The sequence below is a fragment of the Urocampus carinirostris genome, chromosome 3 (genome assembly GCF_059441175.1).
Source record: "Urocampus carinirostris isolate Australia breed hairy pipefish chromosome 3, RoL_Ucar_1.0, whole genome shotgun sequence".
NCBI lineage: Eukaryota > Metazoa > Chordata > Actinopteri > Syngnathiformes > Syngnathidae > Urocampus > Urocampus carinirostris.
In genome coordinates, this window is record NC_142351.1 from 39,546,019 (window position 1) to 39,563,975 (window position 17,957).

Here is a 17,957-nt window from a genome sequence, read left to right on the forward strand (position 1 = left end):
TACAAATAAAAAAAATGACGAGAGAAATATTTTCTTTTGTTTTGATATTGTTTTTGTAGGAGGACAAGTATGGGACCAGTAATTAAGCAAGTATTCTTTACCTCACTGTGGCCATGATGAAAGCGTCTACACTCATTCCTCATCTGCCTGAAATGGTCTCTAAATTGTTCTGATGATTCCTTTGCATGCATAGCACTGCACATCAAGACCATCTTTATCCAATGCATGTTATCTTTTTCATAACACAAACAAGCATTACTTTTTCTAATGCTGTAAAAATGTGTAGATTATTGAAATGAAATGAAATGATCTGCATTTATATAGCGCTTTTCAAGACAATGACTTCCCAAAGCGGTTTACAATGTGCTCCACATTTCCCAATAGCGGCCTCGTATTGCAGACATGTAAGACGCTAACCTGCTTATTGGGGGTATTAGGGGTTCAGTGTCTTACCCAAGGACACTTCGACATGTAACACGGATGAGCCGGGATTCGAACTGGGATCCCTTGATCCCAAGACGAGCGCTCTAACTCCTGAGCTACTGCCGCCCCCAGTATTATGGATGGATGGATGTTGATTGGTAATTCATTTGCCCCCATTATTAAGATACAAGAGGGAATATAGGCTGTTACGAGTTCAAAAGTGAAAAGTGACTGCCACTCTCTCACTGGTTTTGTGTTTCACAAAAATGGGATGCAGTTGGTTCACTTGAACGCGGAAAAGACATATATTGTGACGTAAAGTCGTGGCTCTCGGGTTTGAACTCCTGCCTAGAGAACTTAGCTGCATTGCAAAACTTCTGGGCATCTCTCCGCTTTTTCTCCTCTCTCGCTCCTGTCCCCAGAGAGGAGTTGTGCGCATCCCAGCTCTGCATCAGTCATTTTTATAGTAAGCTAATATAGATACACCATGCATTCCTTTTAAGGCTTATGTAAGGCTTTTAATAATTTTAAGACTCCAGAAAAAAATGTTTTTTTGTTTTTTTTTGGTCCAATATGGCACTTTCAACCTTTTGGTTTGCCGGCCCCTGCCCTAGTCTCTACTTTTTATATTACTAGGAGTCGTGGAACTTATTTTTGAAAGTCTTAAAAGACACTTAAATAAACAGACATGAAAATATAATTATAGAAAGAAAACTTCTTCCTGATTTTCACCACATGTTATTACCTCACACTGTTCATCAATATGGCTTAATGTACATGATAAAAATAATTGTTGTGTCTGTCCAAGCTCAATGATATAATTTTAATTTCCTTTGAAAAAAAAAGGCTGAGCTTTTAATTTTTTATTGTTTAATCACGTCTTATAAGTTTCAAACCCCATTATAGTGCATGGTCAAAAATTAAGCTAAAAATGAATTTTAATCAAATGAAAATATATTTCTTACTGTAAAGATTACCTTTCTAAAAATATATAGGTTTATCCGTTTACAAGCCTTAGCAAAGGGATTACTCCCATTTACACAGCGGTTGTTGTCAATTAGAATATCCTGATGCCTTGACGTCATTGTGCTGCACTGCACAATTTTTGTTTTAAATTCTGCTGTTAGTAAATATTGTCTAAAACCTGGGTAGGACCTCAGTTGCTGTTCTTTTATGTTTTTACATAGCATTACTTTCACTTATTCAATTCTAAAATTTAATATTTAACTGAAAAATGATGAATCATTTTCTTCGCACATACTTTATATGATAGAGTCCATGCATTTTAAGTCGCTTCATTCTCCTCCTATTTTTATTTTATTACATCAGTGTCAAATCTGAAGGAAGAGATAGGGTATCACTTGAGCTCTCGGATCTTATTCCTAAGGATTATTATCTTTCACTATATTACATCATCCTTGAAGATTAGTACGAGTGCCCCCAAAAAAGGTTTCAGACCAAAGCCTTGGCAAGACTTCCCCTGAGTTTCACAGATTAGCATTTCTCTTTGGGATGCTGCGCACGCCGTTTCGCTTGCAAAAGCTTCGCTCCTGAAGCATTATTTTGGTTTTAACATATTAAAGAAAGTGCAATTGTAGACTACCGTTCAAAAGTTCTGGGTCGCTTAGAAATGTCCTTACTATTAAAAGCAAATCTTTATTTATTTATTTATTTATTTATTTTCAAAAAGATGACATAGCACTAATCAAAAACCACACCCCATACATTGTTAACATGGTAAATGACTATTCTAGCAAGTGTCTGCTTTTGAATGCAGTATCTACATAGTTGCCTATTTTGACAAACTGTAACTCCAGTGATTTAAAAATAAATTTTGTTGGCTAATTTCCTTAGAAAGGCTAATCAATTATTTAAAAAAAACCCTCATGCAATGATGTTTGCAGAACGGAAAGCAGTTTAGCTGGTTAGAGAAGCTATAAAACTGACCTTTCTATGAGCAAGTATCTGGAACGTCATATTTGTTGATAAATAGATACCTTACAGGTTCTAACTAGCATCTTGGTTAAATAGTACCCACAAAACAGCAGTGCCAACATCCACAGTGAAGAGCCAACCCCGAGATGCTGGCCTTCAAAGCTAAACAGAAGCCTTAACCGAGACTGGCCAACAAAAGGAATACTTATATGGGCAAAAAACACACACATAAGTGTGACTTTTTTTATGGAAAACACAAATTTGTTTGTATGACCCCAAACTTTTGAACGGTAATGTACATTTTCTTGGGCTGATGATTTTCAGGTCAGATTGGATCCCTACAGGCCACCCAAATGTCCCACGAGGCATCCATCAGGAATCTGGACCAAGAGCAGAGTCGACTGAAGGAGAAGATTGGCAGGCTGGAGCATGAGAGGGAGGCCCTGCTTAACCAGAACCAGGTGGCCGGCGAGCAGCACAAACAGCAAGTTCTAAAATTGGAGCAGGTGCATTTTTAGTTCTACGAAGACAAGATGTAGCATTGGGGGGCAAAAAACTTAGTATACTGCTTCTTTTTATTTCCAGTCTCTGCGTGAGGAGCACCAGGGCTATGAGAAGGAGCTATCCAGATTGAGAGCCCACTACGAGGAGGAGACCCGTCGCTACAAGGAGGCGCAGGTCAGGGCACTAGAAGAGTTGGAAGAGAAACATCGAGCCAGGAGAGAGGAGGCTCAGCAGGAGAAAGAGGAAGAGAAAAAGCTCCTAGTGATGGTGAGTCAGCTGATGCTGAGAAGTTCAATTGATTCCATCGCCGGTTGACGACGATGTGATATGGCAGGTGACAACTTTTATATGCAGTAATTAAGATCGGCATCAGCAGGCTTTTTTTTTATCTCTCACAGCTGTTCAAGAGCATCAGCAATTAATGTTTGCCCTTGAGCAAAAACGTGTTTCAGATAAATGTATGTCTAAGAATGCACATCCCCCTCTTGTGACTGCACAGTTTTTAATTGGGCCAAAACACACTTTCCTTCATTTTCAAAACGCAAATAGAAACGTTGTGTAACATTTGCAGAGTTGCTGCTACGTTTGCAGCTTGCAAGCTGCGCGACACAGCCGCAGAAAATCGACTCACCTTCACAAAACAAAACCATTAACTTCAGTAGGGAATTATCTTTTTATATGGTCTGCCAGCTCTCCTGCTTCAAAGGCTCATCTGAACTGGATGCTGATTGGTGGATTTTCATCGCCACAAAATCCTGCCTCTGAGCATTGTGTAAGCATCAGATGATAAATTTCCTGAAAGAATGGCAGAGAGGAAGAAGATGAATGGATTATATGGATGAGAAAAATAAATCATATAGGCTGTTCTTTGTCATCTTTAGATGGATTTCTGTTTTCATTCCGGGCTCACATTATTAAAGTGGATGTGGAAGGGCAGAGATGAACAAGATGTTGGAGTGGTAATTTTTACAGCATGGATTTACTCTCCCTCAAACTACAAATGCCCGCGAGCAAGATATTAAAAAGTTTCTAAAGCGATCCTACTAATTTTCATGCTCTATTAATTCCAAATCCAGTTCACTGCAGCAAAATTTCTTTAAGCCCCCTGCAGGTGGCAGCTTTATCGTCCATGTCTAATCATTGACACGTTCTCGTGGAGAACTGGTTGCACTGTGTGAATGTTGATGAGCGCTCTCTGTCGGATGAGGATAACACCACCTGTCATGTATATTGTCATAGCTTTCATCCTCAAAAAGAACAAAGGTTATGTGATCAGCATGCTGAAGTTAGGCTATTTTGTGACCAGTTGTAAAACATACTCTTTCATCCAAGGAGTGTTGGACAGCATAAAGGAAACTAGGGGCTAAATTGGTAAAGAAAAAATGGTGACACACTTTGAAAATGGGCTTTAAACATTGTTAGTAATATTTTCAACTTGACAAACATGCAATTATTTTCGATTTATTACTCAGCTGGAAATTATTTTACTCTTCCTAATGACTAAGCAGCTCTCAGAATAAACGATAAAAACAAAAAACTACACTGCAACAACAAATACATCCCTGCACAATTTTAGATGCCTGTTTCAAGTGTAAACACTGAGTCTGTGGCGTCTCTCATAATTTTGACTCCCTTTTAGAAAATGAGTCAGGAGTTCGAGATAAAACGTCTGTCTCTGGAGGAGCAGCGAGACCGAGTGCAGCAGCAGCTGGACAACTTGAAAGAGGAGCTCTCTGCCAAGCTCAACATGGCCAATCAAGAGGTAAGAAAATTGAAACTGCAACACACTTTAAACGCATATGGCCTAAAGGTTGTAATGCTTGATTTCCTGAAGTATTGAGTTAACTATTTTAAATGTAGGTATAAAATAATTTGGTAGTCTGAAGCTGAAGTGTATTTAACACCTGCACGGCCAGCCCAGTGACTGTAAAATGGAACTTATCACTGTCAATCGCATTACATTTGTTCAGTCACCATTTTTTAACCATCTATACGTTGTTAGATGATTCACAGAGACTATGGCTCATTCTGATAACCCGTAGTTTACCCTTTACTCTATCAAAATGTGTTTACAATAAGTGTTAGAAAGTAGGAATCAGTCAAAAAGCTTGGAGTAAAGTGGAAGAGGAAAGGACACAAGCCCATTTTGACCGAGTCACCTCGCTTATCCATATCCATGCCTTCTTAGTATTACTGACAAGCTGGAAGGAATCATTAGAGGTAATATGAACAAGTTATATGTGTTTATGTTATGTTATGGAACATATTTGCTGCAGAGATTGCTGCAGTACACTAAAAACTACAGAGGAAGATTGTTGCTACAAAGATTTGGAAGAATAAATAAGACTGAAGGGCAGTACTCGCCTGGCGGCTTACTTATTTCTTTTGCAAGTTAAACACTACAGTTTATTGTACGCAGTCCATAATTGCATATGATAAGTCACAACAAACACAGTTGGAAGTTATTAAGTGGTAAGAAGGAAGTTCCTCCTAATTCCTAGAGCAATGGTTCCTTTGTCCTCACTAAAGAAGTAGGTTAAGATGAAGTGGGTTAAGTGAAAGAGAAAATAATGAGATTAAGCTTAAAGATGTCCACTTTAACAATCTAATAATAAAAACATATATTTTTTGTTCCAGGGGTTATGGTAAAATAAATAAATAAATATTAAAAATTTGGGTTCCTGGAAAATCTATTTAAATACAGTTACAATTGTATTCATACTTTACTTCCTACCATTGCAGGTGTCCCACCTGCAGGAGTTGGTGAGAGAGCGTGACCAGAATGTGAGCTCAGCACAGAACCAGATCACCTGCTTGAAGGATACGCAGGAGAAGCTCAAAATAGAACTGGACGCCACCAGAGCACGCGTTCGGGAGACCAGTAACCTGCTAACAGACCTGCAGGTGAGTAAAATGAAACGACAAAGGCCTGAATGTAGCAGATAATCAAAAAATAGACGCTGTTAGTCACGATGATGCAGAAAATGTTTAAAAGCAGGAAACTAGAATTTGCATAGTAATACGTTTTGAACTATCTGTAAGGTAATTAGATTTAATTGATTCTATCATGCTCTAACAATGGACCGAGAGCTTTTGTGCATTTTAGAACTGCAGTACAGGAGCATAGGTAAAATGTGAGTTAGAATAAGTGTTTTATTTAGTGGACTTGATAATGACATTGGTTGGTAAATATTTTGAATGTAGTGCTTGTGAACTGTTCTGTCATGACTAAACTTTTATTATATGCATGTAGGAGGAGATTGAGACCCAAAAACAACAGCATGCAGCCCGAGTAATGTCCATCCGAACTGAGGAGAAGCAGAAGATGGATAAGATGGCCGACAACTTGGAGCAAAAATGGAGAGAAGCTCTTCGGTAAAAACAAAACAAACACCTCGATAAGATAAAAATACCTGAGACCAGCAAACTTATAAACATTTTATTTTATGAAGCTTCATGGTGATATCAGCGCTTGTTATAAGGGCTCATAATACCATTCGCCTATTTTGAATGTCTGATGTATTACTCCATATATCTAAAATGATTTTTTTTTACAGTAGAGTCAACCTCAGCTACATTCATAAGAGTGGATATGTTTACATGCAGGCATTAATGTTATTGGAAATGTAATATTTCTAATATTCCAATTATGTAGAGGCATGCATGAATTTGGGTAATCCAATTGCAGTTTCTCTCAGTTGTGTTATTTTTATGCCCCAAAGCAGTGTGAAACTTGTAGTACAGAGACGAATGACATTTGCAAACTCTAGCTCATTTGCTAAAAAAGCCTCATGGGTATTGATGGATTTTACCAGGGTGTTTCTGTTTTATTTTCCTGCCTCAATGGTTAAAAGGCCACGGATGTATCCATCTACATACAGAGGTTGTCACAATCATATCCATCTATATATAGTGTAAGTTTATACTTTTGGCTAGAACATCTTGTAAACACATACCAATGATCTCTTGACGAGTGGTTAAGAATGACTGCATCAGAGAGCATATTGCAGAATCCGGCGGACGTATTTAAAAAAATGATGTGCTTCCCTCTTTAGGGAAGAAGTGCGACTGCTGAGGGAGGAGCTCAGCGAGGAATACGAGGCTGACAAGCAGGCTGCTCTGACTCAGCTTTCACAACAAAAGGAGCTAGAAATGATGGCAGCCAGGGAAGGATGGCAGAGAAAAGTGGAAGACCTGCTCGAACAGGTAAAAACTAAGGCAAAGGCTACATCAAAAGCGGCCTTTTGATGATGATTATTGAGGCCAGTACACACAAAATACGTCTTGTGTACTAGACAAATATAAGCAGAAGTAAATTGTCCTAAAAAAAGAAAGATATAATAAATCAAACATGGGGAAAGCGTGCACTAGTTTGAAATGAACGCTAGTATATATGGTTGAAAAAAAGAGAAACTAAGACAAAGTGTGTCACGAGGCGTGGTGGAGTAGAAGGGGTGACCGGACCAGAACGGAGGCAGGAGGCAGGAAAGGAGAACTCAATTGCATAACGATCCATAAGTTTTATTTAACAAAATAAAAGTCGCCCAATACTCCGGGACAAAACAGAACAATACAGAGTTCCTCCGGCACGAACTCAACAGGACAAGGCATAACAGACGGAAAATGTTTAAAACTAAAACAGGACAAGGCATAACAGACCGGGGATTGTGTAATGAGCCAGCGCCCGCCAAACCCACAATCCAGCCTTAAATAGCAGACCAGCAATCAGCTGATCTGCTGCAGCTGAGTTCGGGGGCGTGGCAGACTCGTAGCCATGGCGACCGTGACAAAGTGATAATTTTGCTTATTTTAAGTATGATTTTTAATTTTACTTTACTTTTTTGTTTTTTTGATTGAAGTACAAATGTATTTCTTAAAATGTGCAAAATTAGCTAAAATGGTAGATTGAAGATCACTGTTCTCATTTTAGATATAATTCTTATTTTACTATATTTTGAACTTCTAGCATCTATCACCTACATATTTCTATCATGTTTTTTTAATTTGTATTAAAGTATATTTATAAACAATACTTAAAATGAGAAAAAATTGGATATAGCAGATAGATCATTTTGATCAGGGCAGCACGGCGGCGCAGTGGTTAGCGCTTGTGCGGCACAGTTCATGTCGTGGGAACCTGTCGTGGGTTCAAATCCAGCTCCAGACTTGCTGTGCGGAGTTTGTATGTTCTCCCCGTGCTTGCGTGGGTTTCCTCCGGGCACTCCGGTTTCCTCCCACGTTCCAAAAACATGCATTTCAGGTGAATTGGCCGGTCCAAAATTGTCCCTAGGTGTGATTGAGCGAATGAGTTGTCTGTCCCTGTGTGCCCTGCGATTGGCTGGCAACCAGTTCAGGGTGTCCCCTGCCCACTGCCCGGAGATGGCTGGGATGGGCTCCAGCCCCCCCGCGACCCTAATGAGGATAAGCGGTACGGCTGATGAGATGAGATGAGATGAGATCATTTTGATCATTTCAAGTTTTATTGTTCTTATTTTACTATATTTTGAACTTGGTTTTATAGTCATGCTCATAGTTTCTACTATACAGTTTTTATAATGTTTTTTATTAAAATATAGAAATTATACTTAAATTGAGAAAAGTATATGCTCATTTTAAGTATTATTTTTAAGAAATATTTTTTGTTCTGAAAAATATCGTGTTCAATAGGAAATTTTTGGGGGGGAGCGTCAGTTTAATCGTGGCCTTAGTGTAAATACTGTATTTCAAACCAATGCTTTTGTCGTTTAATTTTTGCCTGATTTGCGTAATTCCCACATCTATGTGGAACTAAATCCCCTACCACATTTACCTTTTTTAACTGCATTTTAGACAACCACAAATATTCCTCCCCCTCGGCAAAGTTCACATAAATGCCTAATTTAAGTGATGATCGCAAGAAAAAAAGCTTATCTGAGAGGAAGTTGGTAAAGCAGGGTTGCTCGAGCCGTATCTAACATCGACTGTCTCGCCTCTGGCTAAGTCAGAGCTCTGCTGAGGCACAAACGCAAGCGCCAAAAGAGACTTGTCCTAATTTTAGCCAGGATGCCCGTGGACTCGAATGAAAGCACACAAAATTAACACTTGTGACAAAACATTACTTAAACATGTAGTTTTAGACAATAATCTAATACTGCCTCCTGGAACAGAATACGGTACTTCACTTGCTCAACCTTTTCTGTAATTGACTGTGATGTAATTCTTAGGATTAATTTTTTCGTTTTGGGTTGGGAAACGATTGCTTATTTGTTCTCAAAGCCATACCTGTCAACCCCGAGTGACTGAAATGTGCGTAAATCAAATTAAAAAAAAAAACAGACCAATAAAAAAAAAAATTTTCACCACGAAATAAAACTCGTTTACTTTTTTATTTTAGTAAGTGAGAAAATAAAGGCCCAATCTTTAAATCAACTGGGCCAAGGGTCTCAAACTCAAGGTACCTGGAAATAGAGTCCGGGTGAGGCTGGGCCGCATCGATTTTTTCACAAGCAAAGCTCTGATAAAAAGTGTTCCAATACTCTCAAATATGTTGAGAAGCAAAGACATGCCCTGACAATGTCACCAGTCACTCAAACATGCATGCCACATATCATGGGAAAGCTGTAACTCATGGGATTTACAATATGACGACCATTACAAAATGTACTCAGCACAGAAATATCAAGATCAGTCTGAAACACGATACTCGAAAACTCACCGAAAAAGTTTGTGGTACTGTATCCCAATCACGAAACGATTCTCCGCAAAAATGGTCTCGTTACATTCACGACATTCCAGTGAATCCAACAGTGTAAAATATTTACTCCAAAACACACGATAATGCCCACTGATAAAAAAAAATCCTTAAGCCTAAAAGCATTCCTACATCGTTTGACAATCCTTGTTGTATTCAGTGTGTTCTGCCCCACAATTCCTTTTAAAAATAAACAGACTATTCAGATGATTTACAATCTGGCCGTTAGCCTCTGACCCTTTTGATTGACACCACTCTTGACCAAACGCAAGTATATTTTATGGTCATTAACTTATGATAACGTTTAGGAGTCTGCATTGAAAACAAAACGACATGATACACTTTGGCTTCAATATCTTTAGCCGGTAGTACCTGATTCAAATGATGATTTACACATTGGTTACTTGATGAAATTCCCAACATAAATTTACGCAACTTAACGATGCGCCGAAAATAAATGTGCGTAAATGTAACTCTGGATCCATTTTTCCGCGCAATTCTCACGTGCAAGTGTGCACAATCAGTGATTGACTTCTGGAAAGAGAAGTCCAACATTCACAACTCTTTTACAATGTCTAAAAATTGGCCAAAGTAAAATACACTATGCAGAGGTTTTAGAGCTGTAAACTGGTCGCATCCAAATGGCCTCTCTTGGAAACGGTTTGACCTACCTTTAGAAAAAGGTGCAAAAAACAAAGTTTAGTTTTTCAGAATGGGTTTAAATCTTAGATGGGACCAGGTAAGGTTTCGTGCTATTGTCCCAGCTGTTTTTCAGCTAAGATTCCAATGCTAAACTCTTCTGAAAGGAATGTAATTTCGAAAAAAAATTCAGGTGAGAGTAAAAACCTTCTATTTTTGTGTGTCCCAACTTAGAATACCTAATGTTAGTAGCACTTGCAATGATTTTTTTCAGTTTGGTACAGTTTGTTATCTTTCAAAAGAGACCCAAACCATCCATATTTTCCCAGCGCTTTAAGGACAGCCTTGAATTTACTTTGGGTACATCTTGGATTAGGATTTTAGGCGATTTTCACAGGATAGATAAAATAATAAAAATGATGGAGCTGTAAAGGACTGAAGAAACCGCATGTAGTTTCTGACTTTTTATCCACTTCAATTGCTGGTATTAACAGTTCTTTAAAAAAAAGTACGTCAAGACAGTGCACACGTCAAAAAGAACAGCAGTGACCTCATCAAGTTGTCTCTTAAGGGCCAGCATGTTTAAGAGCAAGGACATGTCCACAGTAAGAAAAAAATCTTGTATTAAAATAAAATGGTATTTATTATTGAATAATCGTATTGAAATATTTGAGCAACAACTCATATAAAATATGACAAAATCGTATAAATTGACTGGTATGCCAAAGCAGATAATAGTGTGGCTTTGTGTACTTTACTAGTTCTACCTTGAAGAGCATTTAAATGTCCGGTCTGTCTTTGTATGCTTCGAGGATACGTTTTTGTATGCCTCGAGCGTACGTTCGAGAAATTTAATTACATTTATTTTCCAAACTATAAATTCCAATTTTCATATAGATGGAATGCGAATAAATTTCTGCAATTTCCTTTTTCACAGCAATTGCAGCAACCTCAGCCAAGGCTTTACTCTCAATTTGATCTTGTTGCGGCTCCATATGCAATAGTGCTTGACCTACTTGAACCCCATGTGCTAACAGCAAAAAAAAAAAAAAAAATCTTAATCTCATGTTTATGTGCAATCTTATGTAAGTTTAATTTAACAAAACAACACCTATTGCCCTTTCGTGATTCAATCATTGTAATGAACAGTTGCCCGTCTGTGGTCATCCTCACAGTTTTACTCAGTCCAAGCTATTCCCATTCGATACTCCTCCACCTCATCCTCGGCTTGTTAAAGCCATGTAGCGCTACAGATCCTCGCTTCCATCGTGCTGCAGTAAATCCTGCAGGGGATTTAGCTGCTGGAGGAACGAAGGAGAGTCGTGCCCTTTGCTGCCCCTTAAGCGTTGAGTTGTCAAAGCATCTCCTCGGCACAATACACATCTTTGGCATTCGCGGCGAGCTGTTAATGTCTTCTGACAAGTAGATTCTGTGCAACTGCTAACATCACCACTATGGTACAATTGATCTGGTATTTTGGATATAGAGGTCATTACATTGTCAACATAGCATACCATTTGTTGCCACCACTTTTATAAAGAAGAATCTACACCTGTCAACGTTTTCATCATATTCTATATGTTTTTAAACATTTTAAATTGTGTATGCCGTATAACAATTTTAGTAGGGGGAAGAAAACCTAAGCTAAGCTTCGGTCTTTCATACAAATCACTGGCAGCAGACGACAAGATCATCGAGGATAGGAAGACTTTGGGCTGATACTCTGACATATTTTTTTGCAAATTAAACTCAATTGTGACCATTTTTATTACAGTCAAATCATCTGTAGAATAGATGAGGTCTGTGAAATTGTGCACTGCTGCATATAATGCAAAACACTAAATTTAACCGTGGGAAGAACTAAAAAAGATGCTGAAATGATTTAGTTGTTTATTTGGTAAATAGGGCAGCACGGCGGCGCAGTGGTTAGCGCGTGTGCGACAGGTCATGAGATCAAACCTCCTGTGTGGAGTTTGCATGTTCTCCCCGTGCTTATGTGGGTTTCCTCCGGGCACTCCGGTTTCCTCCCACATTCCAAAAACATACATGTCAAGTTAATTGGCTGGTTCAAATTGTCCCTAGGTGTGAATGAGCTAGTGAGTTGTCTGTCTCGTGTGCCCTGGGACTGGCAACCAGTTCAGGGTGTCCCCTGCCCACTGCCCGAAGACAGCTGAGATGAGCTCCAGCACCCCGCGACCCCTACTGAGGATAAGCGGTGCAGATAATGGATGGATGGATGGATTTGGTAAATAAAATACACATCTTTACACAAATTATCTTGTTTTTTACTGTACATATTCTGTCTTGCTGTGAGTAAAAAGGTGTCGTATTGCGTTTGTAAGATTTATTATAACCTATTAAGGGGAATTGCATTAATAATGAAGACGATAGCAAATTCATGTAGCATTCTGCTGTAGTATTTTTGTAGCATTTCCGCAGTTAAAAACTATGAAAGATGCTGAAAGAATTGTTTGTGTTTACTTGGTGAATAAACTTGTTTACACAAAGGACCTTTTTTATTCTACCTTGTCCGTCAGGCTGTGAATATATTGGTGCCGGGTTGTGTTTCCAAGGTTTATTATCTTTTAAGAAGGGGAGCAGTTGACTGAGGTTGACATGCATGAGCTTCACAAATGGAATCTAAAATGAAGTCCAATATCTGATGGCTTGAAAAGGACTAATTAAAAAAAAATGTTTTGGCTCCCAGCATTGACCAGCAGTCTAATCCTAGTGTGTATTCCTTTCCTACAGATTTCTCTGTTGAAGCAATCTCTGGAGTTACAGCTGTCTCAGTCGCAGGCGGCGCTCCAGCAACTACAATCTCAGTTCAGCCAGGAGAGAGAACTGCTGGGCCAGCAACTCAAAGGTACGCCAGTCTCCAGACATTCACATGATGACCAAGTTAGGGCTTTAGGGACAGTGTGTATTTTTGAGCGCCTCGGAATGATAAAGCAAAACTAAAAAGCAAGGTTGATTTAATAAATGAGAAAAAAATACATGGACTTGTCCATCATTTTGCTGCTACAGGTACCCAAAAACTTAGAATAGTCTGGGCAAAAAAAAGAACTCAAATGGTGCGTTGTGGTCACTTTGAGTCTCCGTAGTTTGAATTCTTCCTTGTGCTTTTTAGCACTCGTTCTGATCTTTCTTGGGGGCCCCAAGAAAGGAGTGCGCAAGGAACAACAGACGATGAAATTCTTGGATGAATGTCATTAAAACAAATTTTACATTTGATTTTTAAAGAACAAAAATTAACTTTTAAAAAATTAATTTTTAATTTCAATCCAACATCACTAAATTCTTTAAGGTCTCTCTGGGACCAAGTTTTCAAAATAATAGTTTCTAATAATCAATGGGACCAAATACTAACAGTGCTCATCTATTTGGGCGAGACACCAACTCCTCCAATGTAAGACCCTGCAGACCTTTCACCTAAGCAAAACTAGAAAAAAAATTCCAGGCCAGACTCTTGCAATATATGTAAACAATCACAAACCGATTACATGCATATGTTTTGGTCTTGTCCCAAACTTAATGACTTTTTGTTTTCAATTTATCATACATAAGTAAGTCTTTGGTTTCCCAATGGGCCCGGACCCAGTAAATTCCCTTTTCGGAATCCCGACACCACCACCCATATCCAAACTGTCACAAACTGTCATTTTCTTTTCCACCCTACTTGCAAGGAGATTTACCCTCCTTAAATGGACGCATATATCCCTTCCAACACACACCAGATGGATTAGGGAAATATTGCAAAATGTGAAGCTTGACAAAATAAGATTCTCTCCTCAAAGTTCCATACAAGCCTTCCACGAGACCTGGCAATCCTTTTTTACCATATACATACTAACATAAATGATGACTAACTGAGCTGCCCCCTACCCCTTGTCTTCCTTTTTTAATTATATGTCTGTATATATATATATATATATATATATATATATATATATATATATATATATATATATATATATATATATATATATATATATATATATATATATATATATATATATATTAACATTATCTGCATAAAGCTATATATGTATGTATATATATATATGTATGTATGTATGTATGTATGTATGTATGTATATATATAATGTATATAATGTATATATATATGTGTGTGCATTTATATATATACATATATATATATATATATATATATATATATATATATATATATATATATATGTTTGTATATATAAGAAGAAGAAATTACACAATACATTACAGTTTTATATCTTGATGTTTGAATCTGAAATGTGGCAAAAGGTCACAAAGTTCAAGGGGGCCAAATAGTTTTGCAAGCCACTGTCTATATCTTTAACACACCCATCACTCTATTATTATTTACAAAATAATCCTCACAGCCTCACCCCCAACAGGCAACAAATGTGGGGTTGGCGGTGTTTTCGAGGGGGAAACCGGAGTGCCCCGAGAAAACTCACTCAGGCATGGGAAGATCATGCAAACTCATGCCAACTTCACACGCTTAGGCTGGTAGCTGTTTTAGAATTCAGGACCTTCTGAACTGTGAGGCATGCGTGCTAACTAGTCAACCACTGTTCCGTGCCTTCCTTCTAGTTAACACAAATTATGTGAAAGTGCATACTCAATATTGTGAATCATGGCTTAGAATAAATCAAGTAGCTGATTTTTGTTGTACAGTCCTAATGTTTATGTAAAAATACACAATTACCATTTTTGCATTTCGACCACATTTCTCAATAATAGTCCCGGTAATTTAAATATGAATTATTAATAATGTTCTCTGGTAGTGATTCTAACCCACTCATATCTCATCTACTTTCAACATGTTTAGTATACGGAAATGTGGTTGTTTACAGCCATATTAATTTTCCTAGAGATGCAAAGAGAACATCAGAGGAGAGAACATCGCCTACAAGAGGCTCACTGCTGCGCACTAAGCACCATGGAGGAGGCTCGGCAACACCAGATCCGGGTATGAGGCGCACACACACACACACAATATACATTTGTGTAAAGGCTGATGAAAAGCAGTTTTTTGTAAGCAGGCAGACTGGAGCACAGAGGTGAAAATGACTCAACTAATTAAAACTGCAATCAGCCATGAATAGGCCCTTTTCATTTGCCCGGATATGCACACAGGCAGAAATTAGAATGTATCAGGACAAATTTAGGCTTATTCATAAGAGTAGCGATTAACATTATCTGCATAAAGCTGACAGGGAAATAATTTGTTTGTGTTGAACAGTAAATTGCATGTACCAAAGCACATTATCTGAATTCATTCATGTCTCCACAGGAAAAATGATAACATTTAAGCAGTTGCTAAAGTTGAGCTAAGTTGTTCAATTTATCCTACAAAAAGCCATTTCTTTGAGAAAACCTAGACAATGAGATGCAAGTCCATGTGGAAATTATCAACGTTGCACAGAATGAATAGACTAACACGTTTTACTTCTTTTAATTTTCCCCATTTATCTACTAAATGGTTCCAAAAATTGGAGGAGCCAAACGGCCCGTGGTTCTGTTTTAGACTAATGACGAGACATTTCTGGCAGAACCCTTTTATTTGCATTTAATTATTAAAGAGATCTTGATTGCAGCAACTAAGATGACAATAAGTTTAACGAGTGAAACTCCACGGTTTTGTTTTCATCTCACTTTGTTTTTGGTGGGCTGATATGAAACAGTCTTTTAAAAAATAGTTATTTTACTTTTGTTTAGTTTATCACCCTTGTGTGCATTATAATTATTCTCTTTCTATAGCTTGTGAAGGACCCATGTTTTATGATGACAATGTCTATGAATTGTTTGTTGATGCCCTTGCGACATGCATTGCAGACTGGTCATTTTGGAAGGGGGGTTACCTCATTCTTCCCTGCTACTGTAAAACAGAATGGTTTGAGACGCCCATAACATAAAGGCTATTATTTTTCTGTATTATATTCATAACTGTAGGCCCTGGAGGAACGTCTGAAACAGGAGCAAAGAGAGGAGGTCCACGCACTGAAAGAGGCCCACAGGAGGACCTTGGACATCCTCAGACAGCAGTCAGACCAGGAGCTGCAGACACTGCGATTTGAGCTGGAAGACGAAGGCAAAGCCAAGCTAGGTAATTGCTGCCACTTGCAAACATGTTTCTTTATTTTTTTGTCCCTTATAGATCACAACAAACTTTTAGGACCGGGATACTGTTACATTTCTTGTGAAATGTACAGGTAACATCTGACTTAAGACCTGCTGGGTTAACGTCCTTCCGGCGTACAACGAAGCTTCTCACTGGAAGCTCATTTTAGTCCAGTGGAAGCTTATTTTTCCCACTGGATTCTGTTTCTAAAAGTTTCTAATTCTTTCGACCAATTATTGTTTTTTTCTCACTTATTCCTCGTTTTCTCCAGCATATGCTCATTTTTGAAAAACAATTATCTATCAGAGCATGTAGCATTCCGTCAATGCGTACGACATATTTGGCAGCGAGCCGGCTCAGCAATCTACCACCACACTCATTATTTCCAACGGATGCTTATTATCAGATCAAATCAAACACGTTTCAGGCAACTGCTACTCAAAGTGTCACGGAACGGAGCAGGAAACAGGAAAAAAGGACCAATTCGCGTAGACGTACTCACAATTTATTGGGGGAAAGATGAGGAGGGTGTGCACACTCGATCCGGGGGTCGATATTCGTAGAGTGGAATAGAAATCCAAGCAAAAAAAAGTTGTCAAAAACAAACTAACTGATCAGACCAAAAACAAAACAGGATCAAATACGGGCAGATTCACAGAACTAGGCATTTAACAGAAGTCTCACAGAAGTCTCACGGAGTTTAACCAGGTTTAACAAACGTTCCAGCAACGCACAGTACAAAGGAGCGAGCTTAAGTACTCCAAAAGCAATCAGTCCAATGTGTCTCAGCCGGTGTCAAGGGGCGGGGCCAGCTGGGCGCCATGACAACCGCGCAGGACATGACACAAAGTTCCGTGTAAAAACATTCAGTGTATAATAAGACAATAAAACCTTCTCCTTTATTCCCACCCAACAACCCAAAACACTCAATACAAAGACACACACAATAGGATCAATACCATAAAAACAAAATAAATAGTTATAGAAGTAAAATATGATTATGGAAAGGCTCAGACTTACTATGTGAGAATAGGGACTTGGGGGTGGCTTATCCACATTGATAGAGTTGGCAGCTGATGGCCTCAGATTTTCAGCCTTTGAACCACACTCTACCAGTGTGCAGAATTGCGTTTCTTTCTTTTGTTGCAGCATCACTTCGTGCTGAGCTTAACCACCTTCATGCCACAGCCATCGAGCATCTAAAGCAGATCCACATGAAAGAAAATTCTTCTGCCAAACGGGAGTTGGAGAAGGCCATGGAGCACAGCCGCCAACAGGTAACTTGCCAACGTTATTTTCAATTTTTGTGAATTTCATTTCCGTCTCTTCTGTCATGTGCTCAGGAGCAAGATCTGCTCGTTCGTATCTCAGACTTACAATCAGAGGTGTGCTCCCGTAACAAGCGCATCACAGATCTGGACCACGAAATCCACTCTTTGAACGAGACCATCGACACTCTTACCCGAGAACTGGAGTTGAAAGGAAAAGAGGTCCTTCGAGTCCGCAGTGAAGCTAATCATCAAATAAGGTATTGCGAGCTGAACCTTCCAAATGTATTTTTTATGTGACCTTACTTAAGGAAATGCTTTGTAGGTCATAACT

The 17,957-nt window shown here is 38.6% G+C and overlaps 1 protein-coding gene across 5 annotated transcripts in view; it reads left to right on the forward strand.

The window, feature by feature from the left end:
* The window catches only part of LOC148369679 (protein FAM184A-like), a 42,321-nt gene that overhangs the window by 15,672 nt on the left and 8,692 nt on the right, over positions 1 to 17,957 (forward strand). For all 5 annotated transcript variants that reach the window (XM_088331796.1, XM_088331800.1, XM_088331801.1 and 2 more), the window contains 11 exons: positions 2,683 to 2,864; positions 2,944 to 3,129; positions 4,502 to 4,624; positions 5,605 to 5,766; positions 6,116 to 6,237; positions 6,918 to 7,068; positions 12,983 to 13,097; positions 15,106 to 15,203; positions 16,187 to 16,340; positions 17,505 to 17,632; positions 17,699 to 17,883. In XM_088331796.1, coding sequence (XP_088187922.1) covers positions 2,683 to 2,864; positions 2,944 to 3,129; positions 4,502 to 4,624; positions 5,605 to 5,766; positions 6,116 to 6,237; positions 6,918 to 7,068; positions 12,983 to 13,097; positions 15,106 to 15,203; positions 16,187 to 16,340; positions 17,505 to 17,632; positions 17,699 to 17,883 — 1,606 coding nt within the window. The remainder of the gene's footprint in view (positions 1 to 2,682; positions 2,865 to 2,943; positions 3,130 to 4,501; positions 4,625 to 5,604; positions 5,767 to 6,115; positions 6,238 to 6,917; positions 7,069 to 12,982; positions 13,098 to 15,105; positions 15,204 to 16,186; positions 16,341 to 17,504; positions 17,633 to 17,698; positions 17,884 to 17,957) is intronic.